Source organism: Poromitra crassiceps (assembly GCF_964638095.1).
Source record: "Poromitra crassiceps genome assembly, chromosome: 21".
Taxonomy (NCBI): Eukaryota; Metazoa; Chordata; class Actinopteri; order Beryciformes; family Melamphaidae; genus Poromitra; species Poromitra crassiceps.
The window spans coordinates 24,029,549-24,057,434 of NC_139638.1; the positions used below are offsets into that span (position 1 = coordinate 24,029,549).

The 27,886-nt window shown below is 46.0% G+C and overlaps 1 protein-coding gene across 1 annotated transcript in view; it reads left to right on the forward strand.

Moving 5' to 3' along the window:
* astn2 (astrotactin 2) overlaps positions 1–27,886 on the forward strand; it is a gene marked incomplete at both ends in the record, with an annotated part of 632,381 nt that overhangs the window by 216,815 nt on the left and 387,680 nt on the right. The window contains one exon of the mRNA XM_083657387.1: positions 26,214–26,315. Coding sequence (XP_083513513.1) covers positions 26,214–26,315 — 102 coding nt within the window. The remainder of the gene's footprint in view (positions 1–26,213; positions 26,316–27,886) is intronic.

Below are 27,886 nucleotides of genomic sequence, written 5' to 3' on the forward strand. Positions count from 1 at the left end.
ACACTGCTGATCTACTGCCAGATCAGAGGAGTGTATATAGGCCACGCCCCCCACACTGCTGATCTACTACCAGATCAGAGGAGTGTATATAGGCCACGCCCCCACACTGCTGATCTACTACCAGATCAGAGGAGTGTATATAGGCCACGCCCCCCACACTGCTGATCTACTACCAGATCAGAGGAGTGTATATAGGCCACGCCCCCCACACTGCTGATCTACTACCAGATCAGAGGAGTGTATATAGGCCACGCCCCCACACTGCTGATCTACTGCCAGATCAGAGGAGTGTATATAGGCCACGCCCCCCACACTGCTGATCTACTACCAGATCAGAGGAGTGTATATAGGCCACGCCCCCCACACTGCTGATCTACTACCAGATCAGAGGAGTGTATATAGGCCACGCCCCCACACTGCTGATCTACTACCAGATCAGAGGAGTGTATATAGGCCACGCCCCCCACGCTGCTGATCTACTGCCAGATCAGAGGAGTGTATATAGGCCACGCCCCCCACGCTGCTGATCTACTACCAGATCAGAGGAGTGTATATAGGCCACGCCCCCCACACTGCTGATCTACTGCCAGATCAGAGGAGTGTATATAGGCCACGCCCCCCACGCTGCTGATCTACTGCCAGATCAGAGGAGTGTATATAGGCCACGCCCCCCACGCTGCTGATCTACTGCCAGATCAGAGGAGTGTATATAGGCCACGCCCCCCACGCTGCTGATCTACTACCAGATCAGAGGAGTGTATATAGGCCACGCCCCCCACACTGCTGATCTACTGCCAGATCAGAGGAGTGTATATAGGCCACGCCCCCCACGCTGCTGATCTACTGCCAGATCAGAGGAGTGTATATAGGCCACGCCCCCCACGCTGCTGATCTACTACCAGATCAGAGGAGTGTATATAGGCCACGCCCCCACACTGCTGATCTACTGCCAGATCAGAGGAGTGTATATAGGCCACGCCCCCCACACTGCTGATCTACTGCCAGATCAGAGGAGTGTATATAGGCCACGCCCCCCACACTGCTGATCTACTACCAGATCAGAGGAGTGTATATAGGCCACGCCCCCCACACTGCTGATCTACTGCCAGATCAGAGGAGTGTATATAGGCCACGCCCCCCACACTGCTGATCTACTACCAGATCAGAGGAGTGTATATAGGCCACGCCCCCCACACTGCTGATCTACTACCAGATCAGAGGAGTGTATATAGGCCACGCCCCCCACACTGCTGATCTACTACCAGATCAGAGGAGTGTATATAGGCCACGCCCCCCACACTGCTGATCTACTACCAGGTCAGAGGAGTGTATATAGGCCACGCCCCCCACACTGCTGATCTACTGCCAGATCAGAGGAGTGTATATAGGCCACGCCCCCCACACTGCTGATCTACTACCAGATCAGAGGAGTGTATATAGGCCACGCCCCCCACACTGCTGATCTACTACCAGATCAGAGGAGTGTATATAGGCCACGCCCCCCACACTGCTGATCTACTGCCAGATCAGAGGAGTGTATATAGGCCACGCCCCCCACGCTGCTGATCTACTGCCAGATCAGAGGAGTGTATATAGGCCACGCCCCCCACGCTGCTGATCTACTGCCAGCTCAGAGGAGTGTATATAGGCCACGCCCACGCTGCTCTACTGCCAGATCAGAGGAGTGTATATAGGCCACGCCCACACTGCTGATCTACTGCCAGATCAGAGGAGTGTATATAGGCCACGCCCCCCACACTGCTGATCTACTGCCAGATCAGAGGAGTGTATATAGGCCACGCCCCCCACGCTGCTGGGGGGCGTGGGGGGCCACGCCCCCCACGCTGCTGATCTACTGCCAGCTCAGAGGAGTGTATATAGGCCACGCCCCCCACGCTGCTGATCTACTGCCAGATCAGAGGAGTGTATATAGGCCACGCCCCCCACGCTGCTGATCTACTGCCAGCTCAGAGGAGTGTATATAGGCCACGCCCCCCACGCTGCTGATCTACTGCCAGATCAGAGGAGTGTATATAGGCCACGCCCCCCACGCTGCTGATCTACTGCCAGCTCAGATGAGTGTATATAGGCCACGCCCCCACACTGCTGATCTACTGCCAGCTCAGAGGAGTGTATATAGGCCACGCCCCCCACGCTGCTGATCTACTGCCAGATCAGAGGAGTGTATATAGGCCACACCCCCCACGCTGCTGATCTACTACCAGCTCAGAGGAGTGTATATAGGCCACGCCCCCCACGCTGCTGATCTACTGCCAGATCAGAGGAGTGTATATAGGCCACGCCCCCCACGCTGCTGATCTACTGCCAGATCAGAGGAGTGTATATAGGCCACGCCCCCCACGCTGCTGATCTACTGCCAGATCAGATGAGTGTATATAGGCCACGCCCCCCACGCTGCTGATCTACTGCCAGATCAGAGGAGTGTATATAGGCCACGCCCCCACACTGCTGATCTACTGCCAGCTCAGAGGAGTGTATATAGGCCACGCCCCCACACTGCTGATCTACTGCCAGCTCAGAGGAGTGTATATAGGCCACGCCCCCACACTGCTGATCTACTGCCAGATCAGAGGAGTGTATATAGGCCACGCCCCCACACTGCTGATCTACTGCCAGCTCAGAGGAGTGTATATAGGCCACGCCCCCACACTGCTGATCTACTGCCAGATCAGAGGAGTGTATATAGGCCACGCCCCCCATGCTGCTGATCTACTGCCAGCTCAGAGGAGTGTATATAGGCCACGCCCCCCACGCTGCTGATCTACTGCCAGCTCAGAGGAGTGTATATAGGCCACGCCCACACTGCTCTACTGCCAGCTCAGAGGAGTGTATATAGGCCACGCCCACACTGCTCTACTGCCAGCTCAGAGGAGTGTATATAGGCCACGCCCAAACTGCTCTACTGCCAGATCAGAGGAGTGTATATAGGCCACGCCCACGCTGCTCTACTGCCAGATCAGAGGAGTGTATATAGGCCACGCCCCCCACGCTGCTGATCTACTGCCAGATCAGAGGAGTGTATATAGGCCACGCCCCCCACGCTGCTGATCTACTGCCAGCTCAGAGGAGTGTATATAGGCCACGCCCATGCTGCTGATCTACTGCCAGATCAGAGGAGTGTATATAGGCCACGCCCCCCACGCTGCTGATCTACTGCCAGATCAGAGGAGTGTATATAGGCCACGCCCCCACACTGCTGATCTACTGCCAGCTCAGAGGAGTGTATATAGGCCACGCCCCCCACGCTGCTGATCTACTGCCAGGTCAGAGGAGTGTATATAGGCCACGCCCCCACACTGCTGATCTACTGCCAGATCAGAGGAGTGTATATAGGCCACGCCCACGCTGCTCTACTGCCAGATCAGAGGAGTGTATATAGGCCACGCCCCCACACTGCTGATCTACTGCCAGCTCAGAGGAGTGTATATAGGCCACGCCCCCCACGCTGCTGATCTACTGCCAGATCAGAGGAGTGTATATAGGCCACGCCCCCCACGCTGCTGATCTACTGCCAGCTCAGAGGAGTGTATATAGGCCACGCCCCCCACACTGCTGATCTACTACCAGATCAGAGGAGTGTATATAGGCCACGCCCCCACACTGCTGATCTACTGCCAGATCAGAGGAGTGTATATAGGCCACGCCCCCCACGCTGCTGATCTACTGCCAGATCAGAGGAGTGTATATAGGCCACGCCCCCCACGCTGCTGATCTACTGCCAGCTCAGAGGAGTGTATATAGGCCACGCCCCCCACACTGCTGATCTACTACCAGATCAGAGGAGTGTATATAGGCCACGCCCCCACACTGCTGATCTACTGCCAGATCAGAGGAGTGTATATAGGCCACGCCCCCCACGCTGCTGATCTACTGCCAGATCAGAGGAGTGTATATAGGCCACGCCCCCCACGCTGCTGATCTACTGCCAGATCAGAGGAGTGTATGTGTCTGCTGTTTGCTTTTATGCGTACGTGAGACCTAGAGAAGAACTGAGAGACAAGCGTGAGACACATACAGAGACTCCGACAAAAACATTGTAATCTCTACAGTGTTTGATGTCTCATAGGTACGTCAATATCTGTCCATCAGACGGACCAATTTTCTCTCTGTGTTACGGCACCGCTTCGAAATGTGTTTATCTCGTCTATTCTCACATTATTAATTTGGCGTCGTTCGTCTCTAGGGGTTTATCACACTCAAAGCTAACCTCGCGTCACCAGGCTCTTCCCGAGGAGAAGAGCCTGGTTTCCATTATCTTTGAATTACACCTCTCGGCCTGTTTTCCGCACTAGGCCGGAGACGGGCACCAGAAACATGATTAAGAAAACTACAACAAAACAAAAGATGCACGTACCAAACAAAGTTTTCGAATAATTTTTTTGTAGAAACTTCGCGGATTCACAATATCCCATATTTTAAGACAATACAGAAGCTTTGCATCGGAAGATTAATCGAGGATTATGATGTTTTTGGCGCACATGTTTCCGGTAGACTGTTTGCGTGTCCTTGGTTTACGCCCCAGGTCCAGAAGCCGTGGAGACGGCTCCAGACTAACTCAAAGCTACAGTATCACCGCAAACTAGAACATGTACATTTGGTTGGGGCTGGGGTTAGCATTAGGGCTGTACCGAATATCATTTTTTCAAATTGAATATACAGTATGAGGTTTTCCACGAATATTCAAATCTCTGTTGTGACGTCGTCATGATTTTTGTGTGATTCAGTGGCTAGTTTTACTTTAATGGTACACAACTCTTTGCTCATTACATTACTTTGTGAAGCTAATTATAAAATGTCTACCCATATGATCCTATGATTGTGCACACAATTGTGAGACTAAACTCCAGCTGACACGCCAAAAAACCTACAATCCGCTACAGAAAAATAAATATTATTGTTTGTTTATTAACTGGGCCCATGTTGCATAAGTGTCCCCCGGGGCAAAGCAGGTTGAGTATCCCTGATGTACAGTTACACACAAAAAAGAGCCGTGTGACTCCCTGCCGGGCCAAGAAAACCTAGTTTCAGAGATGATGGGCTCTATTCTCCCACAGGCCATCGGCGCTATTACGGGCCTTAACCGCAAAAAAACGTGCCTTGCGCCTGTTTCGGCAAGATAGCAATAGGCTTTAGGCTGCCAAATGCGCTTTAGGCCGAATGGGCGTGGCGCAGTCCCAAAGTGGGCGTGTCGGCGCTAAATACCAGCCTAGTGATATCTTGGGACCTGGCCTACATTTAGCGCTTTGCGCTTTTGTAAAGCAGGCCTATTCTGTGCCTTCACTGCTTCTTCTCTGTCACCCTTCTCTCTCTCTCTCTCTGAGTTCCCAGCATGCATTGTGTTTCTTCATTTCGCTACTAAATAGCCACCAAATGAGCCAAAATAGATATAAAAGGTAGTTCTAAATTAATGTGTAATGGTAACACAGCCTGCCATTGTCAACATTTCAATATTGGACCAAATAAAACCTCGAAATGAAAACACCACCCTATGTGAAACATATATGTCCTCCTGGGCCTATATATACCCCTTGTCGAGTTAACGTGATTTAGAGAAGTAACAGCGGAACGCGCTTCGGAACGCGCTTCTAATGGCATCTGCTATACTGTGATGTCCCTCCAATAACTTGGCCCTATTTCACATTTAGTTTTACAATAAAAACACATTTATGCAATGACTTGACATAATGTAGGGTATATTTATGTGCATCATCCTTCCTGCAGCAGGCGAGAGAAAATTATATCTTTCTGGACAAACTTTCACCAATCTAATAGGCTATATTTTTCTAGCTGATGCATAGAACATTATTTTCACTTTGATCTTGCTATAGTGTAGCGTATTTACATGCTTGCAGTATTGAAACTGCAGTTAGATTGGTTTGAGAAGCATAATAATATGGAATAATAGCCTATAATGCAGACAGACAGGCTGGATGAAGGGAGGGGGGGGGGGGCAGAGCGTTTGGCTTTCGTCTGGTTTTGCGGGATCACTGGAATTGGAGCTAAAAAGGCAAGCGTGCGATTCGTTTATTGCACTTATCCAATGAGCATGACGGTGCATAATTTTACGCCTAAAAGGCGTGGTTGTAATGCTTTGGGCTGCATCTAGCGCCAGCACGACGATATCAAGTGCGCCTTTCCACGCCCACTGCTTTGATCTGCGCCTGCCGCTCGGCCTAGAAACTGCGCCGATGCAACGATAGGGGCCGATGTCTTTGTTGCACCAAGTGTCACGTGCAATACTCTCTGTTGACACAGGCTACAGGGGGATATTGGTTTCTCAAGCCAAAGCTTTGGAGCCTGTGGACGTGGCCCCTGGGGGGAAACAATTTGTTGGGGGAAAATGGTGCACACCCTCTCCAGTGTGCGAGCTGCAGCGCATACTGTAGTTACCGTGTAGACAAAAAAAGCGTTCTTTTCTTCCACCCATCATGCATTTACACCTGGATTTAATACATTTTTGTGGCATCCAGTTACAGTTACAGTATGATAACTGTGGTTACGGTGGTTCGATTTTTATGGGTATGTGTTATGGGTATTGTGTGATATCAAACTGGAATAGAAGTAGCAAAACAGACATGAATTTATTAGAAAATGTCACAAATTGATACTTTGATCTTAATCATACTAAGCGAGACTATAATCATACTGATCAATGCCTATTTGTGTTTTGAAGTCTACACCGTTGACTCACTCCCACGACCTTTGACCTCCATGCAACAGTAGCAAAATAAGGCTAATAATACCCAACTAGCCCCAGGCAAAGCTTTTACAGCTTTGTCGGTGTTGTTTAGGCCATGGCCTCCGCTTTCCATATCTGCGGTGTGGCAATATATTGTGAATCCAAGATATCCAGCCTCCTCCTCTAGGCCTAGCTGACATTCTGACATGGGGGTTGCCATTCAGCCTGCCTTGTGTAGGGCCCCCTCCCTCAGGATGGTGGTTAGGTTTGTAAGGTGGGTGGACCCTATGGATTACAATATCATCCAGATAGGCAGCGGAATGGGGAGCCAGTCCAAATTAAGACCATGTTGGAGTATAGACCATCAAATTAAGACCATGTTTTAGTATAGACCATCAAAGTATGACCATGTTTAGTATTATAGACCAGGGGTCCCCAACTTTTTTTTGTGTCAAGGACCGGTAGATATATGGAAAAAAAAGTTGCGGACCAGTTGTCAATTCTAATGGTTTTAGTTACATATATATTTACTCACCAGGTGGCGACAAAGGGTAAATAACAGCCTTTTGTGTTGTACTGTATGTAGCCTACAGTATTTATGTTTTTGTTTCAACTACAAACATAACTAAATGTCAACTTGAAACTATGTTTCAACTACCACACACAGCCTATAATATTATAGCCTATGTTTATTTATTTATTTATTTATTTTTGGACCGGGCTCGCGGCCCGGTACCAAATGCGTTGCGGCCCGGTACCCGGTCCGCGGCCCGGTGGTTGTGGACCACTGGTATAGACCATCAAATTAAGACCATGTTGTAGTATAGACCATCAAATTGAGACCATGTTGTATAGACCATCAAATTAAGACCATGTTGTAGTATTAGACCATCAGGTGTCACAAAGGCTGTTTTCTCCTTGGAATCGTCCATCAGGGGTACATGTCAGTAGCCTTTAGTCAGGCCTAAGGTGAAGCCTAAATAGGCCGAGTGTAGCTACTCAATTAGTTCATCTATGAGATAGCCATTCAACTCGGAAATTCCATGAAGCTTGTGGAAGTCTTTCTAGAAGGTCTTTGCTCTATCGGGCTTTGGTAGCAGAAACATAGGGCTTGAGCGACCGAGCACTGTGAGACTCTTCAATGATTCGTAATCCTAACACCCACCTTACCTCCTCCCTGAGCTTCACACTGTGCTTGTAGGATCCAATATGGATGTACTCTCTCTCTCAACCATTTCCCCGGCTCGGGGATGATGTATTGTTCTGACGACAGAGAGGTGTGCCCTGGGAGCTCTAAGATATTCTGGTAGCATCCAGACTGTTCCTTGAGGACATGTGATGAGAGAGCACCGCATTAGCATTAGGAGAGCACTTCTTCAGGAGATTAATGTGATAGATTTATAGGTGTGTTTCCATCTGTCTGGTCGCCTCACCTAAACTCCCCTCACTTATCTATTCCACTACCCCATGTGAGCCTGCCATCAGGAGGACAGAAACTTTCCCTCAGAACCCGGGAAGAAGCAGCCGGACCAGCTCTCCTGGAGGAATCATCGGATTCGGGGCCCCGTGATTGTAGACTCAGGCCTAATGTCATGATCACTGCTGCTACCATCAAACAAACCAGAGCTCTCTCTTTTTCGTTTCCCATGATTCTCAGCGGTTGCCGGTTGTCGACTTCCTGTTTACATTTTTTTCACTAGCTAGGACGTGCGCGCCGCTCTCAAAGAGTGGGAACGTTTGGCTTATTTTATCCGAAATGGCTAAAAATAGTAACGTTGTGTGGTTGCATAGCGGCGATATTTTACAAAAACGAGGTGAATGTCAATTCACTCGTACTGTATTGGCTTTTTTTTTTTGCCAAAATGGCTAAAAATAGTATGTGGTTGCATAGCGTTTTTTTGTTTTGAAGGCTAAACGTCCAAACCAGAACTCTTATTATTTGGTCATTGAACGTAGCTTTAGCGGTCTCTCTCTTTCAAGATTCAATATATTGTCACTCCGTTGTACAATTATGCACGTGTGAAATTATTGTGTTGGGGGGCATCATTACAAGACATAGGTAGGTACAAAGTCACAACAATTATTATGATTATTTTATGAACGGTCCTGGGCGGAAACAGGCAACCGGCAGCTGGAAACAGGGAGGGAGGGTGTCATGGAAGCACCCACCGTCTTACCAGGAAACTCGTGAATAGGTTGTTTTCAGGTGACGTCGCATCAAGATGGCGACCGGGGCGAGACCATTGACCATTGGCTTGTTTGCAAACCATGTGATCATGCTGTGGGCCAACCAGCAGCAGGCTCCACAGGAAAGCACTAGCAAAATCAGACAAGTTGCTGGAAAAACAGCTTCTCTTAATAGACTACTTGCACACCTTCACTACTTCCTGAAATGAGTAGGGCAACTTGGTTTCCTGTCCTACACTATTGGATGAACTGATTAATGTCAGGTGTGCCTGATCACTGTTGTTGTGACTGCAGCAGTCAGGCACACCTGACATTAATCAGTTCATCCAATAGTGTAGGACAGGAAACCAAGATGCCCTACTCATTTCAGGAAGTAGTGGAGTTGTGCAAGTAGTCTATTGCAAATCATATCCTGTATGTTTTGCAATCTTCTGGTGATACCTGCAGCGTGGAGCGGCACCCAACCCTCTTGCATACTCACTTTCCTCCATTCTCCATAGTAGCTCTGGTAGAGCTGACCCTCAGACGTCACGCAGGCATCATCCCAATCACGTGGTCGGAAACAAGCTATTGTGAAATAGCTCTCCCTCGTCCAGATATGCCTTTCATGAAAGTGTGAGGAAGTCCTGGAAATGTTCTCCTAAAAAAAAAAAGTGGAAGACGTAAGGTTGTATATTCAACACCCCCTGCCCCGCCCCGCCCGTTACCACTTACATTATAATTCTGCAGCATTGAACTATTTTGAAGTGATTTCTTTAATACTGTTGAAGGAGGCTATCTCTCACATGAAGACTTCCACTTTACTGTGTTGATATCTTTCTCACTAAACTCCTTAAAGGAGTGATTCATCTTGTGGGCCTTAGCATATTATCTTTGGTCAACAGCTGTCTGACCTCTGACCTCTGGGCTTTTTTCTGCCCAATTTCAAGCATGCAGTGGTGCATCCCATACTTATGAAAGCCCAACTTTGACCTCACATTTTTAAATATCTATACTGCATAAGACTCCACATTTCCTTTTTATTCGACTGCTGATAATGTTACTTTATCTCAAGTGTTTTTTTCTTCTTTATTAGGAACTACTAGAAAAGAAATCCAGTCTGGTCATAGAACACTACGTAGCACTGAGACTGCACTCCTGAATATCACCAGTGTTGGGGGTAACTCATTACAAAAGTAACACATTACTTTTAGCAGTAACTAAGTAATATAACTTATTACTTATATGATTTCAGTAATTATTATACCATATGATAATATGAAAGTAACTAGTAATATGTAGTATTACATTTTGCAAGTAACTTGCCCAACACTGAATATCACAAATGTCCATCTATTAACAAATGGACACCCAGCTATACCTTTCAACCCATGTGACCCCAAGTGTCTACTCGTGACAGTCTAAATAATTGCTTCTCAGAAATTAGTATAGAGATTAACAAATTATTTTCAGCCCAGCTGAATCTTTCACTGTAATCTGGACGGTTTCACTGTTGAATTCTTCCAAAAGATGACCATGTTTGGAGTAAACGGAGCTGAGCGGTTGGATGCAGTTACTTGGTCAGCCATGTTCTCTCCTTTGAAAAGAGTGCGAGTACAGAATCGGTCCAAGCTAGAGAATGGGTTTGCACATGCGCGAGCTAGCTACAGCAATACCAAAGTCTATCTTTGTGAAACCGGCCCCTGCAGGATTCTGGCACATATCTGGCAACCAATACAACTTAATGCACAAAGGTTGAGGAGGAAGAGCTATTCAGCTCTGCCTGAGGTTTGTAGACCTAGGTTTAGCTTGCAAGCCAAAGTCAACAAATTTCATCTCAAATGTGAAACCTTTAGTTAGGAATCTAGGGGTGTTCTTTGTGCAAAATGTAGAGATCACATCACCCTAATGTTAGCCTCTCAGCAATGTTTGCCTGTGCGGTGGTTGAATGTTCAATATAACAGATTTCTTTTTGGGCACAGCATGGTTTAGCAGTAGGGGCTAAACTTTAGCTCCAACTGCTTTTAGCTCCTCCCTGCAATGTACCCTGAGGTCCTCAGGAGAGTCCTCCTGCCTGTTTCATGCTGTGTAGACTGAAGACCAAAATGGACTGAGGAGCTTAGGCTATAGCTAAATCACTTCTGTCTTTTAAGTCTCTTCTTAAAAACTTTTTTTTCTATAAACTTTCCCCAATATTTTTTTTATTCTCAATTCTTTGTTTTATTACTGACTTATTTATTCAAAGTTTTATGTAACGCAAGTTTATTTATGAATTAATTAATTAGTAAATAACTGTATGTAGCATTTAAGTAATTGTTTACATGACGCCTCATACAGTACTATAGTAAATAAACTATGGTAACACATCATCTGTTTCACTCTCCCTGGTCATCAGCAAGGAAATAATATTGTTTTCTGTCTATAACAAGCGGAAGCACACAGATCACCATAAGTAAGTAGAGAAAACTGCAGGGGATGTACAGTACACGAATGACCCAAAAATGGCCGTTTTGTAACTTCACATGTCAGGTGGTAACCCACAGATAGCAGGTTGCTAGCAGGGGCCACTGCATGTTGTGTTCACCTCAATAGCTTACCTGTCACACCTTTATGATGAATCACATATCCAACATCACTAGGTGCTCTCCTTCCCCTTTATATCATTTGCAGATTACTTCCCAAAAAAGAATGGCTGTGCTGTTGATGCACGAGAGAGAAACATGGAGAGATGCGGGAGTTGTACTGCGAAACCACTCGCACACAAGAGCCTGAGTGTTTGCCTATTAAGTTTGCCAGCCTCTCCAGTCTCCTCTGCTCTCCATCTATAACACATATATACGAGGACATGAATTTGGCTTGTAAAATATGTCACTGGGTGCATATAGTGTGATGCCCTCGGCAATTTTATTTTATTTTATATAGCTGGCTTGCTTTCGTATATGGGGATAGTGTGTGTGTGTGTGTGTGCGTGCGTGCGTGCGTGCGTGTGTGTGTGTGTGTGTGTGTGTGTGTGTGTGTGTGTATATACTGTATGTGTGCGTGTGTGTATATATGTGTGTGTGTGTGTGTGTGTGTGTGTGTGCGTGCGTGCGTGCGTGCGTGTGTGTGTGTATATGTGTGTGTGTGTGTGTGTGTGTGCGTGCATGTGTGTGTACAGTATATATGTGTGTGTGTGTGTGTGTGTGTGTGTGTGTGTGTGTGTGTGCGTGCGTGTGTGTGTATATGTGTGTGTGTGTGTGTGTCTCACAGCTTCCTGTAATATATTGTATAGCTGTAGGCTATAGTAAAACAATAGTGGTCTGGGTCTTTGGATGATAAAAGAGCCTGCAGAATAAGGGAGCAGAAAGAGACAGACAGAGACAGAGTGCTGTGACACACCTGTGTGGACGACGTACCTAGATGCAGTTTCCCATTAGACGAGCAGACAGGCAAACGGTGACAGACAGACACACTTGAAACCAGAAAGTAAACCACCCATTCTTTATAAGATGTCACGGTTTACATTGTTAAAGCCCTGTGCTCGGTGCAGCAAAGCTGGCTGCTATGCCTAGAGGCTTTCCTGCCTGATCCAGGGGCCCAGTCAGACTGCTGCCTGGACTCTTGATGTATTCTTTGGTGGACTGCCAGAGGCGTGGTGTGATGGGGCCATCACTCTATGCCCACACCATCCTCACACCTGACCTTGTGAGGCGGCTGGATGCACGCGACAACGAGCTCACGTGACAAATCCATATTGTCACGGTCCAATCTGCTGGTCCGAATCTGGACCAGTGGTTCAGATTCAAGAGAGGGACCATAAAACATTTCGCCTGGAGCAAAAACATGTCGAAAATCTGCGCCCCGCTTTTTATCTTTCGACAGTGTCACATATTACAACGCCTGAAGTTGCTTTACACACACCATACGCCGAAGAAGAGCTCAAGCCAAGCTGAAGGTGAGCTCACGCTAAACCGGTCACACCAGAAACACTCTCTTTTCCTCAGCACCTGGCTCGGAGCTGCCCCCCCCCCCCCCCCCCCCCCCCCTCACAACTTGCATTGACTTCATGCCTGCCACGTCGGCTGCTGCGCGCTGCACGCTTGGAAAATAAAACAGGATCTGAAACTATCGGTTCAGCGTAGCTTTAGCGCGGTGTGGCGTGCGGCTGGTCTGAATGGACTCGCCTGTTAATTAACAAGGACGCCGAAATGAAACTGGCGTGGCTTCAGCGTGGCTTCAAAAGTTATGGACCAAAACATAAAGAGGGCTGTTATAGCCCCACCATCAGGTCAATTGGTGTAATTCTTTCACCCATACTAAAAGGCCCCTCTGTGAACCTGCCTACCAAGTTTGGTAGCTCTAGGTGCTATGGTTTCTCAGCTACAGCTAATTAAATGCAAGATTCTGCCATATTTTTCGAAACCCCGTTCAAGTCAACGGGGAACAAAATTGTGCTTAATCGCGAATATCCCCCAGACCGCTTGACGAAGCCCTTAGCAAAGTCATAGCAACTCCTTCATCAATGACACAACATGTCTATAGCCGTTTTCCCACATGCGTACCGGAAAATTACCTGTAAGTCAATATCGGACATTTCCCTTCACACTTCGGCTCTCGCATATGGGAATCTAGCAGCGAAATTGCCTGTATGTTGGGGGGCGGGGCGGCACTGCAGAGCAGGTGGGGAGTGACGTGTCTGCAAAACTCTTGATGGTGAAATAAGTTTGCTTGTTTATCCGTTCACCTGCGTCGCGTTGAAGCACTTTTTACAGACTGGCTTCGGTTGATGTGTCCGGGCTTGCCTTCGCTGTCGGCAACGTAAGCAAAATACTTCCACATTTCGCTTCGTGCATTGGCTTCGTCTGTGTCCCTGTCGGGCTGTGCCTGTGACTGAAGGAGGAGGACTGAACGACTGTGGCCAGAGAGCGAGCAGGCAGCAGAGAGGAGAGATCACAAGATCATTTCGCCAGTTTGCTTTAATGTGCGCGAATTATTAGATTATGCCCGCTGGAACATTAAGCAACGTGTGTACACCTCGCCCATGCCGGCAAATGACTGGACCCGTTCTACACTTGCGCCTGTTATCGCGCATACCGCTCTTCTGACTGGCTCGAGACTGGTGAAATGTCGGCGATGACGGGGTCGCGCTTATACCGGCACGACAACTTTCACACATGCAGGCATTAGACCACGTTCCGGTCATTTAGCGGTACAAAGCGCATGTGGGAAAACGGCTTATGTGGTGTGTAAAATGTGGCAGTTATTACATCCCAAAATTTTGGCAGATCGAAAAATAGGAGTTTATAGATTGTGCCTTGCTTTCAGCAAGCACACTAATGACTTGTCCATACCAGTGAGCGAAAGGTTTCTGTGTAATCTGTGGGCAATATGGCCATTTCTGCACTTGACTCTCTATCTGAGTGTTGACACATCTCATTAGGTTCATTAGAGATCAATTTATATACATCGAACACTGGAATTACTTAATTACACTTTCTAACATCAATAAATCACCATTAATGTTTTCTTCTTAGCAGCAGCATGAATCAAAAGTCTTATTCAACGTCACTCATAGTAATCAAGACCTACCTCTCAAATTATTTTGGAGGCCACCACAGATCTGAATCTCCCTATCGAATCCCCTCTGATTCCATCATTAACATGTACACGCCTACTGTAAAGCTTGAGATGCAACCTAACTTGGTTGGTGTGCTTAGGGATAGTTGGTGTTGTAGAGAGTCACCAAATGTGTGTGTCAACCAAACATGCTTCTATTGTAAAGCGCTCATAACAAACCAGTCACCCAGTGTTCAAGGAGTGTATAGCACGTGTCTGTCCACAGCTCTGTGTAGCAGAGCAAGGGCTCCCAGCTGCTGTGGGTAGGTGTATGAGAGGTCCCCCTGCAGTTCTCTGTCTCTCTCTTTCTCTCTCCATCATCTCCAGCCATCTGCGCTCCACTAGCTTTGCTGGTGATAGCTCTGTGTGTGTGTGTTAGTGTGAAGAATATGATACGACTACTACCAGTGTATGATCTCCCCTCCTCCTATGCAGAAAAAGATTAGCTTCTACTGTTCACAATGAACTCATCTCAACCTCGCCTCCCTGCCTTCCTATAGGCCTTAATCATTCTCATTATAGAGCAGATTGGAAAACAGTCTACCTCCACCTTCTCTCCCTCTGGCTAATTTTCTGTGCCCGGCTCCTAACTCGGCTAGTTTGCCTTCTTCTCCGCCTGTATACGAGTCAATATACATCACTGTCTCCGTCTCCGTCTTGCCCTGTCTCTCCTCTGAACCCTCGATCACCTCGTGTCCTTCTCGCTTCAGTATATCATTATGACATCTTCTCTCTCTCTCTCTCTCCCCCAGTCACTCCCTCTCCCTGCACATCATTTTCAAGATCCCCCTTTAATGTTCCTCTTCTTCCCCCTCTCCTCATATTAATTCAACTGCTCCCTCTAGCCTTTTGCTCTTTCACAGTCTACTTACACCTGTGCAAAAAATGGTAGATAAATAATCAAACAAACAAACAAATACATAAATAAATAAGTCAGTCAATAAATACATGTAAAATATAGTTTTAGATTAAAAAAATCACATCAGTTCAGTAATGTTTATAGCACCTTATCACAAGTATGTCTCAAAGGGCTTTGCATAGCATCACCGTAGTCATATACTATACATTGATTGATTGATTGATTGATTGATTGATTGATTAAAGTGTCATCATCGTGCCCACCCCTCATGGGTTTTCAAGACACACAATAAAATACATAAAATACATCTAGCCTATATCTCTAGTCAAGTCAAGTCAAGTTTATTTGTATAGCACATTTCATACACAGAGGCAGTTCAAAGTGCTTCCCATAAAATGGATGACATAAGAAAATAAAAAAAGAGGATAAAATAGACATTTAAAAGCATCTCTACACAACATAGGTTACATGCATCATAGACATACTAGACGTTTTACTAGATTACATTACGATACTAGACGAACACAGCAGCATACCTCTTGGACTGTGGGGGTTTGAAACCCACGCAAACACAGGCAAGAACATGCAAACTCCACACAGAAAGGACCGGGTCGGATAATCGAACCCGCGACCTTCTTGCTGTGAGGCGACCACTGAGCCACCGTATACCGCCTTAATTGTGTTCACTTGGTCTGAAATGTTAGGGTTATACATGACTCAAGATATTTTCAACTTAGTAGCGTTGCGCCTCCGCAGAAACTCAACAAACGGCACGGAAAACTATCCAACCGTTTCCCCAACTTGCTGATATATTGCACAGTGTAGCACGCACACTGTGCAACCGTGCTGCCACCTTTATTTGGCTGCATCTGTCATTTCTGCCCGGCATATTGATTCCACAGCAAAGTCTATGAGGTGATACTTGATTTTACAGTCTGTGAGCATGTGTGTGTTTTTTTTGCACACAATAACACAATTGTCTAACCTTGCGGCGGGGAAATCTTAAAGGTGACAGCAGGTGTCTTTGCCTTTATCACGCTTAAAGAACTCAATCCAGTTCTCCTGAGACTCTGTGATGAGCAGATGAATAATTCATGTCGGTGAGAATAAATCTGGATGCTGTGAGATTCCAAGGTGTTGATTAAAGGTGAGCCGTAATTAGAACGCTTAACTCATTTTATTTTTAATTGCGGATTGGAGCGCACTTCTTTCGGAGGGGGAAATGAATCAGTTGTCAATTCTTTTTTCTTGTGTTATTTGCAGGCAGTGTTTTTGGTGAGAAAGCAGATGGCGTGAAAGGAGATATGAAAGGTGTGTTTGCGCGCGTGTGTGTGTGTGAGAGAGAGAGAGAGAGTGAAAGAGAGCGAGAGGTGTTAAGGAATTCACCAACAGGACGTCAGGAGGACTGAGAAAGAGAGATAGCAGGCGCGAGTAATGAATTTTTTTTTTAGTGCTGACGTGCGGGAGCTTAACCTCAGTGTTCCGGGGAGTTGTTGCTTTTATGGAGACTTGGTTTTGAACAATGGTAGTGGTGCCCTTCAGGGAGAGTGGGGAGATCAAGACAGACAGAGGGAGATGGACAGACGAGAAGCCAGAGCAAGACACAGAGGAAGGGGATAGAGAGAGAGGGTGTAGATCAGTGATACTCAACTTGCGGCCCGCGGGCCACATGCGGCCCGCGATGGAATTGCAAAAAAAAAAAAAATTACAGTGCACCTGAACACAACATGCAAGATACCCGCTGAATAAGTGTCCAAATGTTCATGTCATTCTGGCCAATAGTCCACTTCTGTGATAGCATTTCAGTCTGGAATATGGAATATCTTTTTCAATAATCTATGATTTAGCTGCTAAATTGTCAAATACCGCCGTCTGCTCGCTACCCAGGCACTTATGTATGTACTTAACCTAACTAACTATCCGGTGCGCACAACATTGTCAGACTAAACTCCGGCTGACACCCCAAAAACCTACAATCCGCGACAGAAAAATGTATATTGTTTGTTTATTAACTGGCCCCTGGCCTTCTATCATTTCACGAAAGTGGCCCCCGGGCAAAGCAAGTTGAGTATCCCTGGTATAGATGGTACTCCAGTTGATTGGCTGCTGTAAGTCTGGGCATGTGTGGAGGCCTGCCTGCATGTGTATTACGAAAAATTGCAATGTGGGCATGATCCGAGGGTTGAGCAATTTGATGGAAATATCAGCAATCAGCGACATGCTGAATCGCCGGTGTTTATTCATGGGCTACAAACCGTCTTCCAAACACTCCATCGATGACCCTCATCTAGCCAGACGCTTGAAGGAGTTCTACTGCCGCTTCAACAGACAACAGCCCTGACTCCATCCCCTGCGACACCTCTTATATGCTGAACAAGGCTGCCAACCTCCACCCCCGCTCCCCTCCAAAAAACCCTGCTCCAGTCCACGTGCCTCTCCCCTTCACTTCACTCCCCCCAACACCTCTCTGCATTCAGGAGAGAGATGTGAACAGGCTCTCTAAATCACCAAAGCCAGCCGGAACCTGACTCTCTCTCTCTCACCCTCTGCCCCTAAAGCACTGTGCTGCTGATCAGCTGGCCGCAGTGTTCACCCACATCTTCAACATCTCGTTGGGAGACGTGCTACGTTTCAGCCTGCTTCAAGTCCTCAACTATTATTATCCCCATCCCCAAAAAGACATGGCCCGTGGCACTAAAAGACTACAGAACCATCGCCTTGACCTCTGTGGTCATGACGTCCTTCACGCTCCTTGTTCTGTCCTACCTAAAAAAATGAGACTTAATAGAGAGCCGCAGGGATGACGTATTTTTGTAGTCGGAACGCGGAAGTCCCGGACTTCCTGGTTCTTCACTGTTTCTGCCTATGGGATTTTGAATGGGTTTTTGCTGCGATGCTTCAAATAAGGTCTCTGGGCAACGCAAGCTTAATCAAACGCGAACCAGTGTTCAGCCGGATAATCTTCACACATGAGGACCACTTTCATGAGTTTTGAAGCCCTAGAAGTAAAAAGCTCGTGCTAAGCTAATCCAGAACTACACACAGTGTCGCATACTGTAGGCTTCCCCGTCACGTCACCACTCAACCTGGAGTGTTGTTGATGTGTGCGCTGCTGTGCACTGATTACCCCGGGCTGAACCAGGTGAGTGAAAGAATTTCCATGTTCGTCCTTTGAAGTGATGACGTTATTGACGTATAATATCCCCGTCGACTCGTGTATAGTCTCATTTAGCCGTTTGCTAGCTAGCCGCCCTTTTAACGGCACGTAAAAGCTTAAAAACTCATGAAAGTGGTCCTCATGTGTGAAGATTATCCTACTGAACACTGGTTCGCGTTTGATTAAGCTTGCGTTGCCCAGAGACCTTATTAGAAGCATCGCGTCAAAAACCCATTCAAAAATCCCAGAGACGAAAACAGTGAAGAACCAGGAGTGTTAGCATCGATGATTTCCGGACTCATTCCTGCGGCTCTCTATAGCATGACTTGTGTAAAACATTGCTATTTTAGTTATCTCCATTAGCAACCCAAATGTATGTATTTACTTCATGCCATTGCAAACCACGCCTGCTCGCTACGATGTCCTCCCTGTATTTTGGTCGCCAACTATAAGCTGAGCCAAAGTGACTCATTTGACTTTATTTGTGCTTCCGGATTACATATAACTGCTAGATGTAAAACCTCAAATGTTTAGGTGGTTAGTCAGAGATTGCAATCTTGACAACAACATTGTAACTACGAAAGCGTTTCATCTGTAACGACTGTGTACACATGTAGCAAATGATACCAAAGGATGTTTCCAATATGTCACGGTCGCTTCATCCTTGCGCTACACGCTGGCTCTACACGCCACAGTTAAATTGAATTCCCAACATGTGATGGAATATTTTCCACTTCTCTTCAGCCGTTCCTTTCTTCTGCTTATCCCCCTTGTTTGATCTGTCGGTCGCTAGTGGTATTTCGCCTGTCGCCTCCAAGCCTCTGGAGCTCCATTTGCTAATCAAATCCGAACATGCCCCCTGTGTGTGTGTGTGTGTGTGTGTGTGTGTGTGTGTGTGTGTGTGTGTGTGTGTGTGTGTCTGTGCGTGTCCGTGCGTGAGTTGAGATGACAGTGTACTAGTGCCTTTGGCGTTAGTAGGTAAAGCTAGTGTCCTCTAGAGAGAGAGTGCCGTCAGCGGAGGACCAAAATGCGTGACTCATTAGCCAGTGAACAGCCAGGAATGGGACTCGCGCTACTTTTGCATGCTAAAATAAAGCTGATAATGTACAATTTGATTCAAGAAAAAAAAAAACTTTCACAGTACAACACAAACTGTCCATTTTGCTGCAACTCGACAGTGCTGCTTAATCCAGGACCTTACTTCCTGGGACTCTTGAGAGTAAAAAAAAACGGTCCATTGGCGTGAATGGAGATGTCGCAACTCTACTTACACGGCTCTGGGTAAAGCTAACAATATATGTTGATACACATGCATTACTGTGATACTGAAAGGCATGCTAAGCTACCAAAGTGTAGTTGTAAAACAGAGTGGATCGATATCTATTGACAACACATTGGGTTAATGATGTGGCTATCCTGATTGTTCCAGGACTGAAGTAACTCAAAAACACAGCAGCAGTTGATGCTGCACACCTGTAGCCAGGTGATGTGGGACAGAACATAATCTGTACTTAGCCGTGTATGTGTTTCCAATAAGCACAGAGTCCTGTTTCTCTTTTGAGGCTATATCTTTGTGCCATTCCGTCAATCCTGCACATTTTGTGCCAAATCGTACATCGTGACAAAATAAGCAACACAATAGAATTAACCAATTTATAGTCATTATTCTACCTGTATCAAAAATTGTATACATAATGATATATTGAGGGTAAATATTCTATAGGGGCTTCAAATAAGATAACGAGGTCCTCGTTTGCCATTGTTATAGTGGTAATGTGGTCCTCTATCTTACTATTTAACTTAAGTCACACCTTAACGAGATGACTTCCTGCTAGTAATGCCCATCTAACTTCCTTGTGCCTTGATGTATGTTTTAGCTTGGTTTAATCCCCCAAGATCACAGTGATTAGATTTCTTAATCTCCCAGGGTGGAGAGGGGAAAAAGGACGGATAGAAAATCAATATCTTATTTTTAGGGCTACAAAGGGATATCTGAGAAGACATCTGTCACTTATTGACAGCAAGCAAAATAAATATGCATGGGAATTAGGGATGTCACAATACTAGAATTTCTACCTCGATACCGATACCCAGGAAAATATCGATACTTTATACAGTACCATTTTCGATACCACGCGGCGGGATGACAACAACACATCAAGAGGCATACAAAATAAACAAAGACAGATGGACAGACAGATCCATGCTTCTCCATAATCTAGACCTGATAAAACTCATTAAAAACTTTGACCTTACACAGCAGATTATACCTGCTCTAGTCATCTATCAGAACACAGCAGATTACACCTGCTCTAGTCATCAGCCTATCAGAATACTTTGAATTTGTCGAAGCAACAGATACCCACCAATGACAGGGAGGGAGAAATCAGTGGTATGTTTGATTTTTCATTCAAGAGAAAGCACTGCTGAATCTGATATTGATACAGTTGCAAATGAGTATTGTATCCGTTTCAAATTTTTTGTATTGATACTTATCAATACTATCAATACCTGTTGCAAATTAGTGTTGTACTTGTTTAACATTTTTAGTATTGACTTTTATCGATACTATCGATACTTTTGACAACCCTAATGACACCCTTTTCCACATGACACACCTACTTTTGAGTCTTGACAACCCTAATAACTATGCATGGGAATGCATCCATGCACTGTACTACAGTACACGCTGCCTCGCAGCATCTCCTCTAAATCCTGTTGGACCAGAACTGAGCTTTATGGTACTTCCTCTTGTTGTTCTCTCTGGACTAGACGCTTGATTGTGTTGTATTAAGATCTCATGTGCACATCGATTTGGATAAAAGCGTCGGCCAAATGGGAAATGGGAAATTGAACGTAAACGACTCTGTTCCAGGTACCAGCCTCAAGTGGCCATTCGAGGAACTACAGTTGTCCGGATCACTTCTGCAGCTTCCTCTGTAAAACCCCCGAGCTAGCTAGCCCACTGGTACCGACCGATACAGAGCAATTCCCAGTTCTCCCAATGGCCACTGGTAGATACAGGAAGTAAAAAGACAAGACACAAGAAGGTGTGGGGGGCGGGGAGATAAGAAACCCTGCCCTCTGTTTTGCCTCCCAAAGGTTTTTTGTATTTGCAACGTGGCACAAAGTTAGACTTTCAGCCTGGGTAAAGTGTTTAGCTTTGAATTGGGTCCTTGGGCACCTAATGCCCCATTTCCATCAAGACCATTGTAGTGATGGCCGGCTAACCACAATATAGGCAGGATACAGCGTAAGCACTCTGTCAAGAAGACAGCAGAAGAAAGGAGATAAGCTCCGTCAGCCTGTTCCTGAACAGCCCTCTCATCCACCTCAATTGCTTGTTTTCCCCCAAGTCCCTCTTTGGTCTGAAGCTACCATCTTACTTTCAAAAAGAATAGAGTCCCTTTATTGCCCATGATAGAGAAGTATTCTCTCTCTCTCTCTCTCTCTCTCTCTCTCTCTCTCTCTCTTTCTCTCTCTCTCTCTCTCCCTCTCTCTCTCTCTCTCTTTCTCTCTCTCTCTCTCTCCCTCTCTCTCTCTCTCTCTCTCTCTCCCTCTCTCTCTCTCTCTCTCTCTCTCTCCCTCTCCCTCTCTCTCTCTCTCTCTCTCCCTCTCTCTCTCCCTCTCTCTCTCTCTCTCCCTCTCTCTCTCTCTCTCTCTCTCTCTCTCTCTCTCTCCCTCTCTCTCTCTCTCCCTCTCTCTCTCTCTCTCTCTCTCTCCCCCTCTCTCTCTCTCTCTCTCTCTCTCTCCCTCTCCCTCTCTATCCCCTCTCTCTCTCTCTCCCTCTCCCTCTCTATCCCCTCTCTCTCTCCCTCTCTCTCTCTCTCCCTCTCCTCCACGACACAGCCATTATTTCTTGGCAAACTCCGAGCAGCAGAGTGAAATACCCTCTTTTATTGACTTCATGAATATTGTAAGTCATAATTCACCAGACGATTTGTCTGGCCCATAAAGATTTGACTTATGGTTAAAAGTTGTATCAGCACACGGACACAAAAAAAAACGCAGAAGGGTGCGCGCTGAAAGTTGGGAGTCATTCTTTTGGTCTGCTGCACTTAAACAGGTTGGGAGTGTGGATGTATTTGGAGAGTGAAGCAGAGGCAATGTGCTGTAAAATTGGTTATGAATTTATGCAGCATGTTAGAACATGCCCAAAGAGGCAGGCAGTGGATGGAGACTGACACAGAGACTGAGCAAGAGAGAGAGAGAGAGAGAGCAGAGAGACAAGTGATAGATAAAATATATCTAAATATATAGTTACAGTATAACATTTTAGAATTTATACATTTTGCATCGTTTTTGCAACACTTTGCAACGTTTCAACCTGCTTAGTAGGCCGCCTGTCATGTTCAAATGCATCATAAAACACCATGCACACTTCCTGATTGACAGATTGATACATCTATGGAGCTCCATCAGCTTATGTCCCCTATGATCATTCTATTTTGTTTAGTTTAGTTTAGTTTTGTGTTCAACTTACCTTTTGCGTTACTGATCTAATACATCGAATGCCTGTCTTGAAGCTCCTTCCACTAAAAAAAGACCAGCAGGCATTTTCCACTAATTATTTATGCTTTTCTTATATCATTTCCTCGGGGGGCTGTCATCCTATAGGGGGCGATCAATGGTGTTTGTAGTCCTGGAGAGAAAGGTTTGAGGTGAACTCTTCCGTTTTGATCTAAAAAGCTCCAGCTGAGAGCGCGTCAGTTTGAATGAGGCTCGAAAGAAACGCTCGCACAAGAAAACCCCTCAATATGTTCCATGCTGTTCTACATTTGGTCTCTGAGAGGAAAACTACTGATGACTGCACACAGCACCTGTGCCTCAGTCAACGCGGAAGTAACGTTACGTTAGTTACGCCACATTAGTTCCAACGATGTATTTGCTTCGAAAATGACAGTCTTGTAATTTAGGATTATTATTTCGTAGCGTAGTGAGTACAAGTCACGACATGTACACAAGAGCGTTTTGGTGCTGTTGGAATGTGTACTTTCTGTCACTGAACGGGGGTATGATGCTGTACTGTTGACTACCATTGTAGTGCTAAGCTAACTAGCAGGAGGATGCGTCGTTACCGTTCTATTGCACGCACAGAGAAGAGAAGGGTAACCATTTTCTCGTCTTACTATCGTGAACATGGCAAACAGGCGAATCTCCCAAAATGTTGGCGCGTTCCTTTAAAATAGCTTTGACAACAGGCAACGGCTGCGGCCATTGTTGTTTACTCCTCGGGGCAGTCTTGACAACCGTGCTTGACAATGGCTTAGTCCCGCCCGTTGGGCCGTTCATTGACGTTGATTGGCCAATCGTTCGTCCCCCTCGGCGCTCATTGGCTGACTCGGCTTGTGTGGTGAGGAGTTTCGTTTAACCCTTAAATAAGTCAATTTACTAAAGAGTAAGTTGTAACAAAGTTTATTTACACAAACAAAAGTCTATACAATGGATCCGGATCACTGCCCTGTTCACTCTGCTTCCTTGAGCTGGCACATGATCAGATACAATAGGCTAAGCAAGCTTTTTATCACCTCTGACCTAAGGTTCATCCCAGACACTGTGCCTGCAGTACACAGCGCCCCCTAACCCTTGGAGTAGTAATAACAGGCATTTAAGCTTTTCTCTCGACACTTGCGTGTCAAGCGGAGAAAAGGCATTTGCAGATGACAATACCAGACCAAGAGCAGCCAAACTCAACTCCGTGGAGTGGGCTGATTCGAAGGGCTGGACCCAGGGAACAATAGCTCGTGAATGAAACCAGAATGCTGGACACTTCTGGGCTGCCCGCCTGTTTCCATCCTTATGAAAGTATGTGTCTGTTGTGCGATGATTTGGCACTACACTACAGTATAAAGGTTACCATGGTTACTGGTAACATGCGAGCTGATGAAGATGCAGCTTTGGGGTTGAACGTTATTACATGGACCACATGTGTTTTAGGATTCCAACAGAAATATCTAATTGGAATATAATTGTGGTTTGGAACACAATGTTGTAGGATTTCTAGAGGCCTCTTGGACAACTCACTGGGATTGTTTGAACAGTAGGATTTGGGGGGTCCCATTAGATTTTGATAAAAATCCTGATAATACTTTTGGATTTGTTCACAGAATGGTGTCAAAATCGAAGGAAAAAACTGCTCAATTTCTTAGCAATCTGGATGGGACACAGCCCCATACAGAACTTATCCAATTATATATCAAGGTGGTCTGTTTAGGATTTTTCTCATTATCAAAGAAATTACAGTAAATTAATTGCATTTTCAGATGGTACAACATAAATGGGGAATTATCAACAATGTATATGCCGATATCAGCCAGTATACAATGCAGATGCTTGCCTTGTCCATACAGTAAATAAAGTGGTGGAAAAACCCAAGGCGATTATTAACATGTGATTGAATGGGACTGACGTTTATTGAATTCGGACTGACTGGCATTGAATTGATGTTGACATGGCTGCAGATGTCTTTTATTTATTATTATTTTCAGACAGGCCTTCAGTTTCTTCTCCTTTCCTAAAATGTGAGTCGTCCTGCTCAGGTTCACTTTGCTGCAGAAATAGACGATTCATATCTTTCGTTCTTGCCTGTCAAAATATCATGTTACCTCTTTGCCCTTCTGCACTGTGATCACAATGGCCGCCGCTGCCCCGAAGAGCTTTCCTTGATTTACTTTCACACAGGCCTCGCCCTTTCTTCCCAACTAAATGTCAAGAGCTTTCTCTACCCTCCATTCTAGCCTATTTATAGTTTCTAAGGACTCATTACTTACAGTTTAAAGCAATATTCCACTTAGCTTGAACATTGGGGTTATTCAGCACATGACCACCGGGGGGTGGGGGGGTGGGGGGGGGACTATGAACTAATAGATACAGTCAATGTCTCGTCAATGATGCTGGGGTAGCTGGCTGTGGGTGTGGTCAGGGTGGGGTGAATCCTCCTGTTCTCCGCGTTCAGCATAGTTAGCATTTAGCTGCTAGCTACCCAGGCCAGGCAGACAGGATCGGGGGATTTAACCCCCGCAGTAAACGCACATCTGAACAGACGTCTATGTACCTGCTCTAGAATCCCCAATCATGTAAGGCAGACAGGATCGGGAGATTTATCCCCCGCAGTAAACGCACATCTGAACAGACGTCTATGTACCTGCTCTAGAATCCCCAATCCTGTAAGGCAGACAGGATCAGGAGATTTAACCCCCGCAGTAAACGCACATCTGAACAGACGTCTATGTACCTGCTCTAGAATCCCCAATCCTGTAGTGTAGAGCCACAGCACCGCCCTTTGGTGAGTCAGCCCATTGAGATATATATATATATATTTTTTTTACCCCACTCGCGCACAGCTGGACAAGTTTGTAGCATTCAGCTTTTGACTTCACATTCATTTGAATGAAAAATGACCCAGGGCTGCTTGATGTTAAAAGTGGGATCTGTTCTTGAATTTGTTCACAAAGCTGTTTCAGTAAATGTCTGTTTTCAGGCTCTTTTCATGGCCTTCCTGCTTCTAATGAATGGGAAGTCAAATCAAAACGCTACAAACTCTGCCAGCTGCATCTGCTTTTTGGTAAATAGATTATATTCTGGTGTTCATGGTGGTCAAGTCAATTAGCCTAACCCCCATGTTAGGGCGAAGTGGGGAATTGCTTTAACGCAGTCTGCCATCTTGATTCTTCAGCGTCACTGTAACCTGACGTACTCTTTCCTCTGCCCTCTTCTTCCCGTCTCCCTTCTGCCAGCAACGGATGTGTTTGGTCGTCAAGGAGACTCAGGGTCAGAGCCTGAAGACAGCCCCATGAAGTTCTACACAGACCAGCACCGGGGTCGCAGACGCAGCAAAGGTGAGAGCACCTCGAGATGTGTGTGTGTGTGTGTGTGTGTGTGTGTGTGTGTGTGTGTCTGTGTCTGTGTCTGTGTCTGTGTCTGTGTGTGTGTGTGTGTGTGTGTGTGTGTCTGTGTCTGTGTCTGTGTGTGTGTGTGTGTGTGTGTGTCTGTGTCTGTGTGTGTGTGTGCGTGTGCGTGTGTGTATCGTAAACCTCCCACACGCCTGCCGGTGAAACCCCTCGCTGGCATGTGAAAAGAGAAGCAGCTGACAGCTGCACATGTAGGACTTGAACAAAAACTAGAACGACCGCACGGCGGATATATGCCTCCGCCTACAAGTGAGCAAGTGAGGTCACAGTGACCTTGACTCACAGTGACCTTGACCTTTGACCACCAAAATGTAATCAGTTCATACTTGAGTCCTAAGTGGACGTTTGAAGCAAAAAAAAAAAGAAAGAAAGAAAGAAAAGTCACAAGAGAGGTCAATCTAAATCAATTGCATGCTGCTGAGTGATGATGCAATAAATCACGAACAGACTCGCATACTAAAAGGCAGGGCTCGCAACCCAGGGCACGGTTAACCAGTGGCACGGCAGCGCATAGTAGCAATAAGTGAGCAATTGAGATTTGTGGTAATATTGTACTGCTCTGCCAAATGACCTCTTTCACAGCCCTTTGCAGTTTCACTGCCTGTAATTGTTATTTAGGTTATTTACGGTCATGACCCACGCTCCTCCTCAAAATGTCCACACGAAAGACAATGGCAGGTCCTCCGGCTAAAAGAACCTCGGGCACACTGATTAACAAGCACATTTGTGAAAATGGCAATTCATATCGATAAGGTTGTCGACCCCTACAATATGGCAAAACACACACACACACACACACACACACACACACACACACATATATATATATATATATATATATATATATATATATATATATATATATATATATATATACACACACACACACACACACACACACACACACACACACACACATATATATATATATATATATATATATATATATATATATATATATATATATATATATATATACACACACACACACACACACACACACACACACACACATAACACTGAGGAGACATATTATGGTACTTTGTACACAGGGTATGGTACACAGGGTATGGTACACAGGGTATGGTACACAGGGTATGGTACACAGGGTATGGTACACAGGGTATGGTACACAGGGTATGGTACAGAGGGTATGGTACACAGGGTATGGTTGGTACAGAGGGTATGGTACACAGGGTATGGTACACAGGGTATGGTTGGTACAGAGGGTATGGTACACAGGGTATGGTACACAGGGTATGGTACACAGGGTATGGTTGGTACAGAGGGTATGGTACACAGGGTATGGTACACAGGGTATGGTTGGTACAGAGGGTATGGTACACAGTGTCAGGATCGGAGTGAGAAGTGTGGATCTAATCGCGGGTAGTTGATGACCACGGGAAACTTGGTAGGTCTGGAGAAGCCGGGGTGCTGTGGAACTTGGTAGCTTGAAAGCTGGGAGCTGCACTGTTCGGGGTTTGGGAACAGTTGGTTGC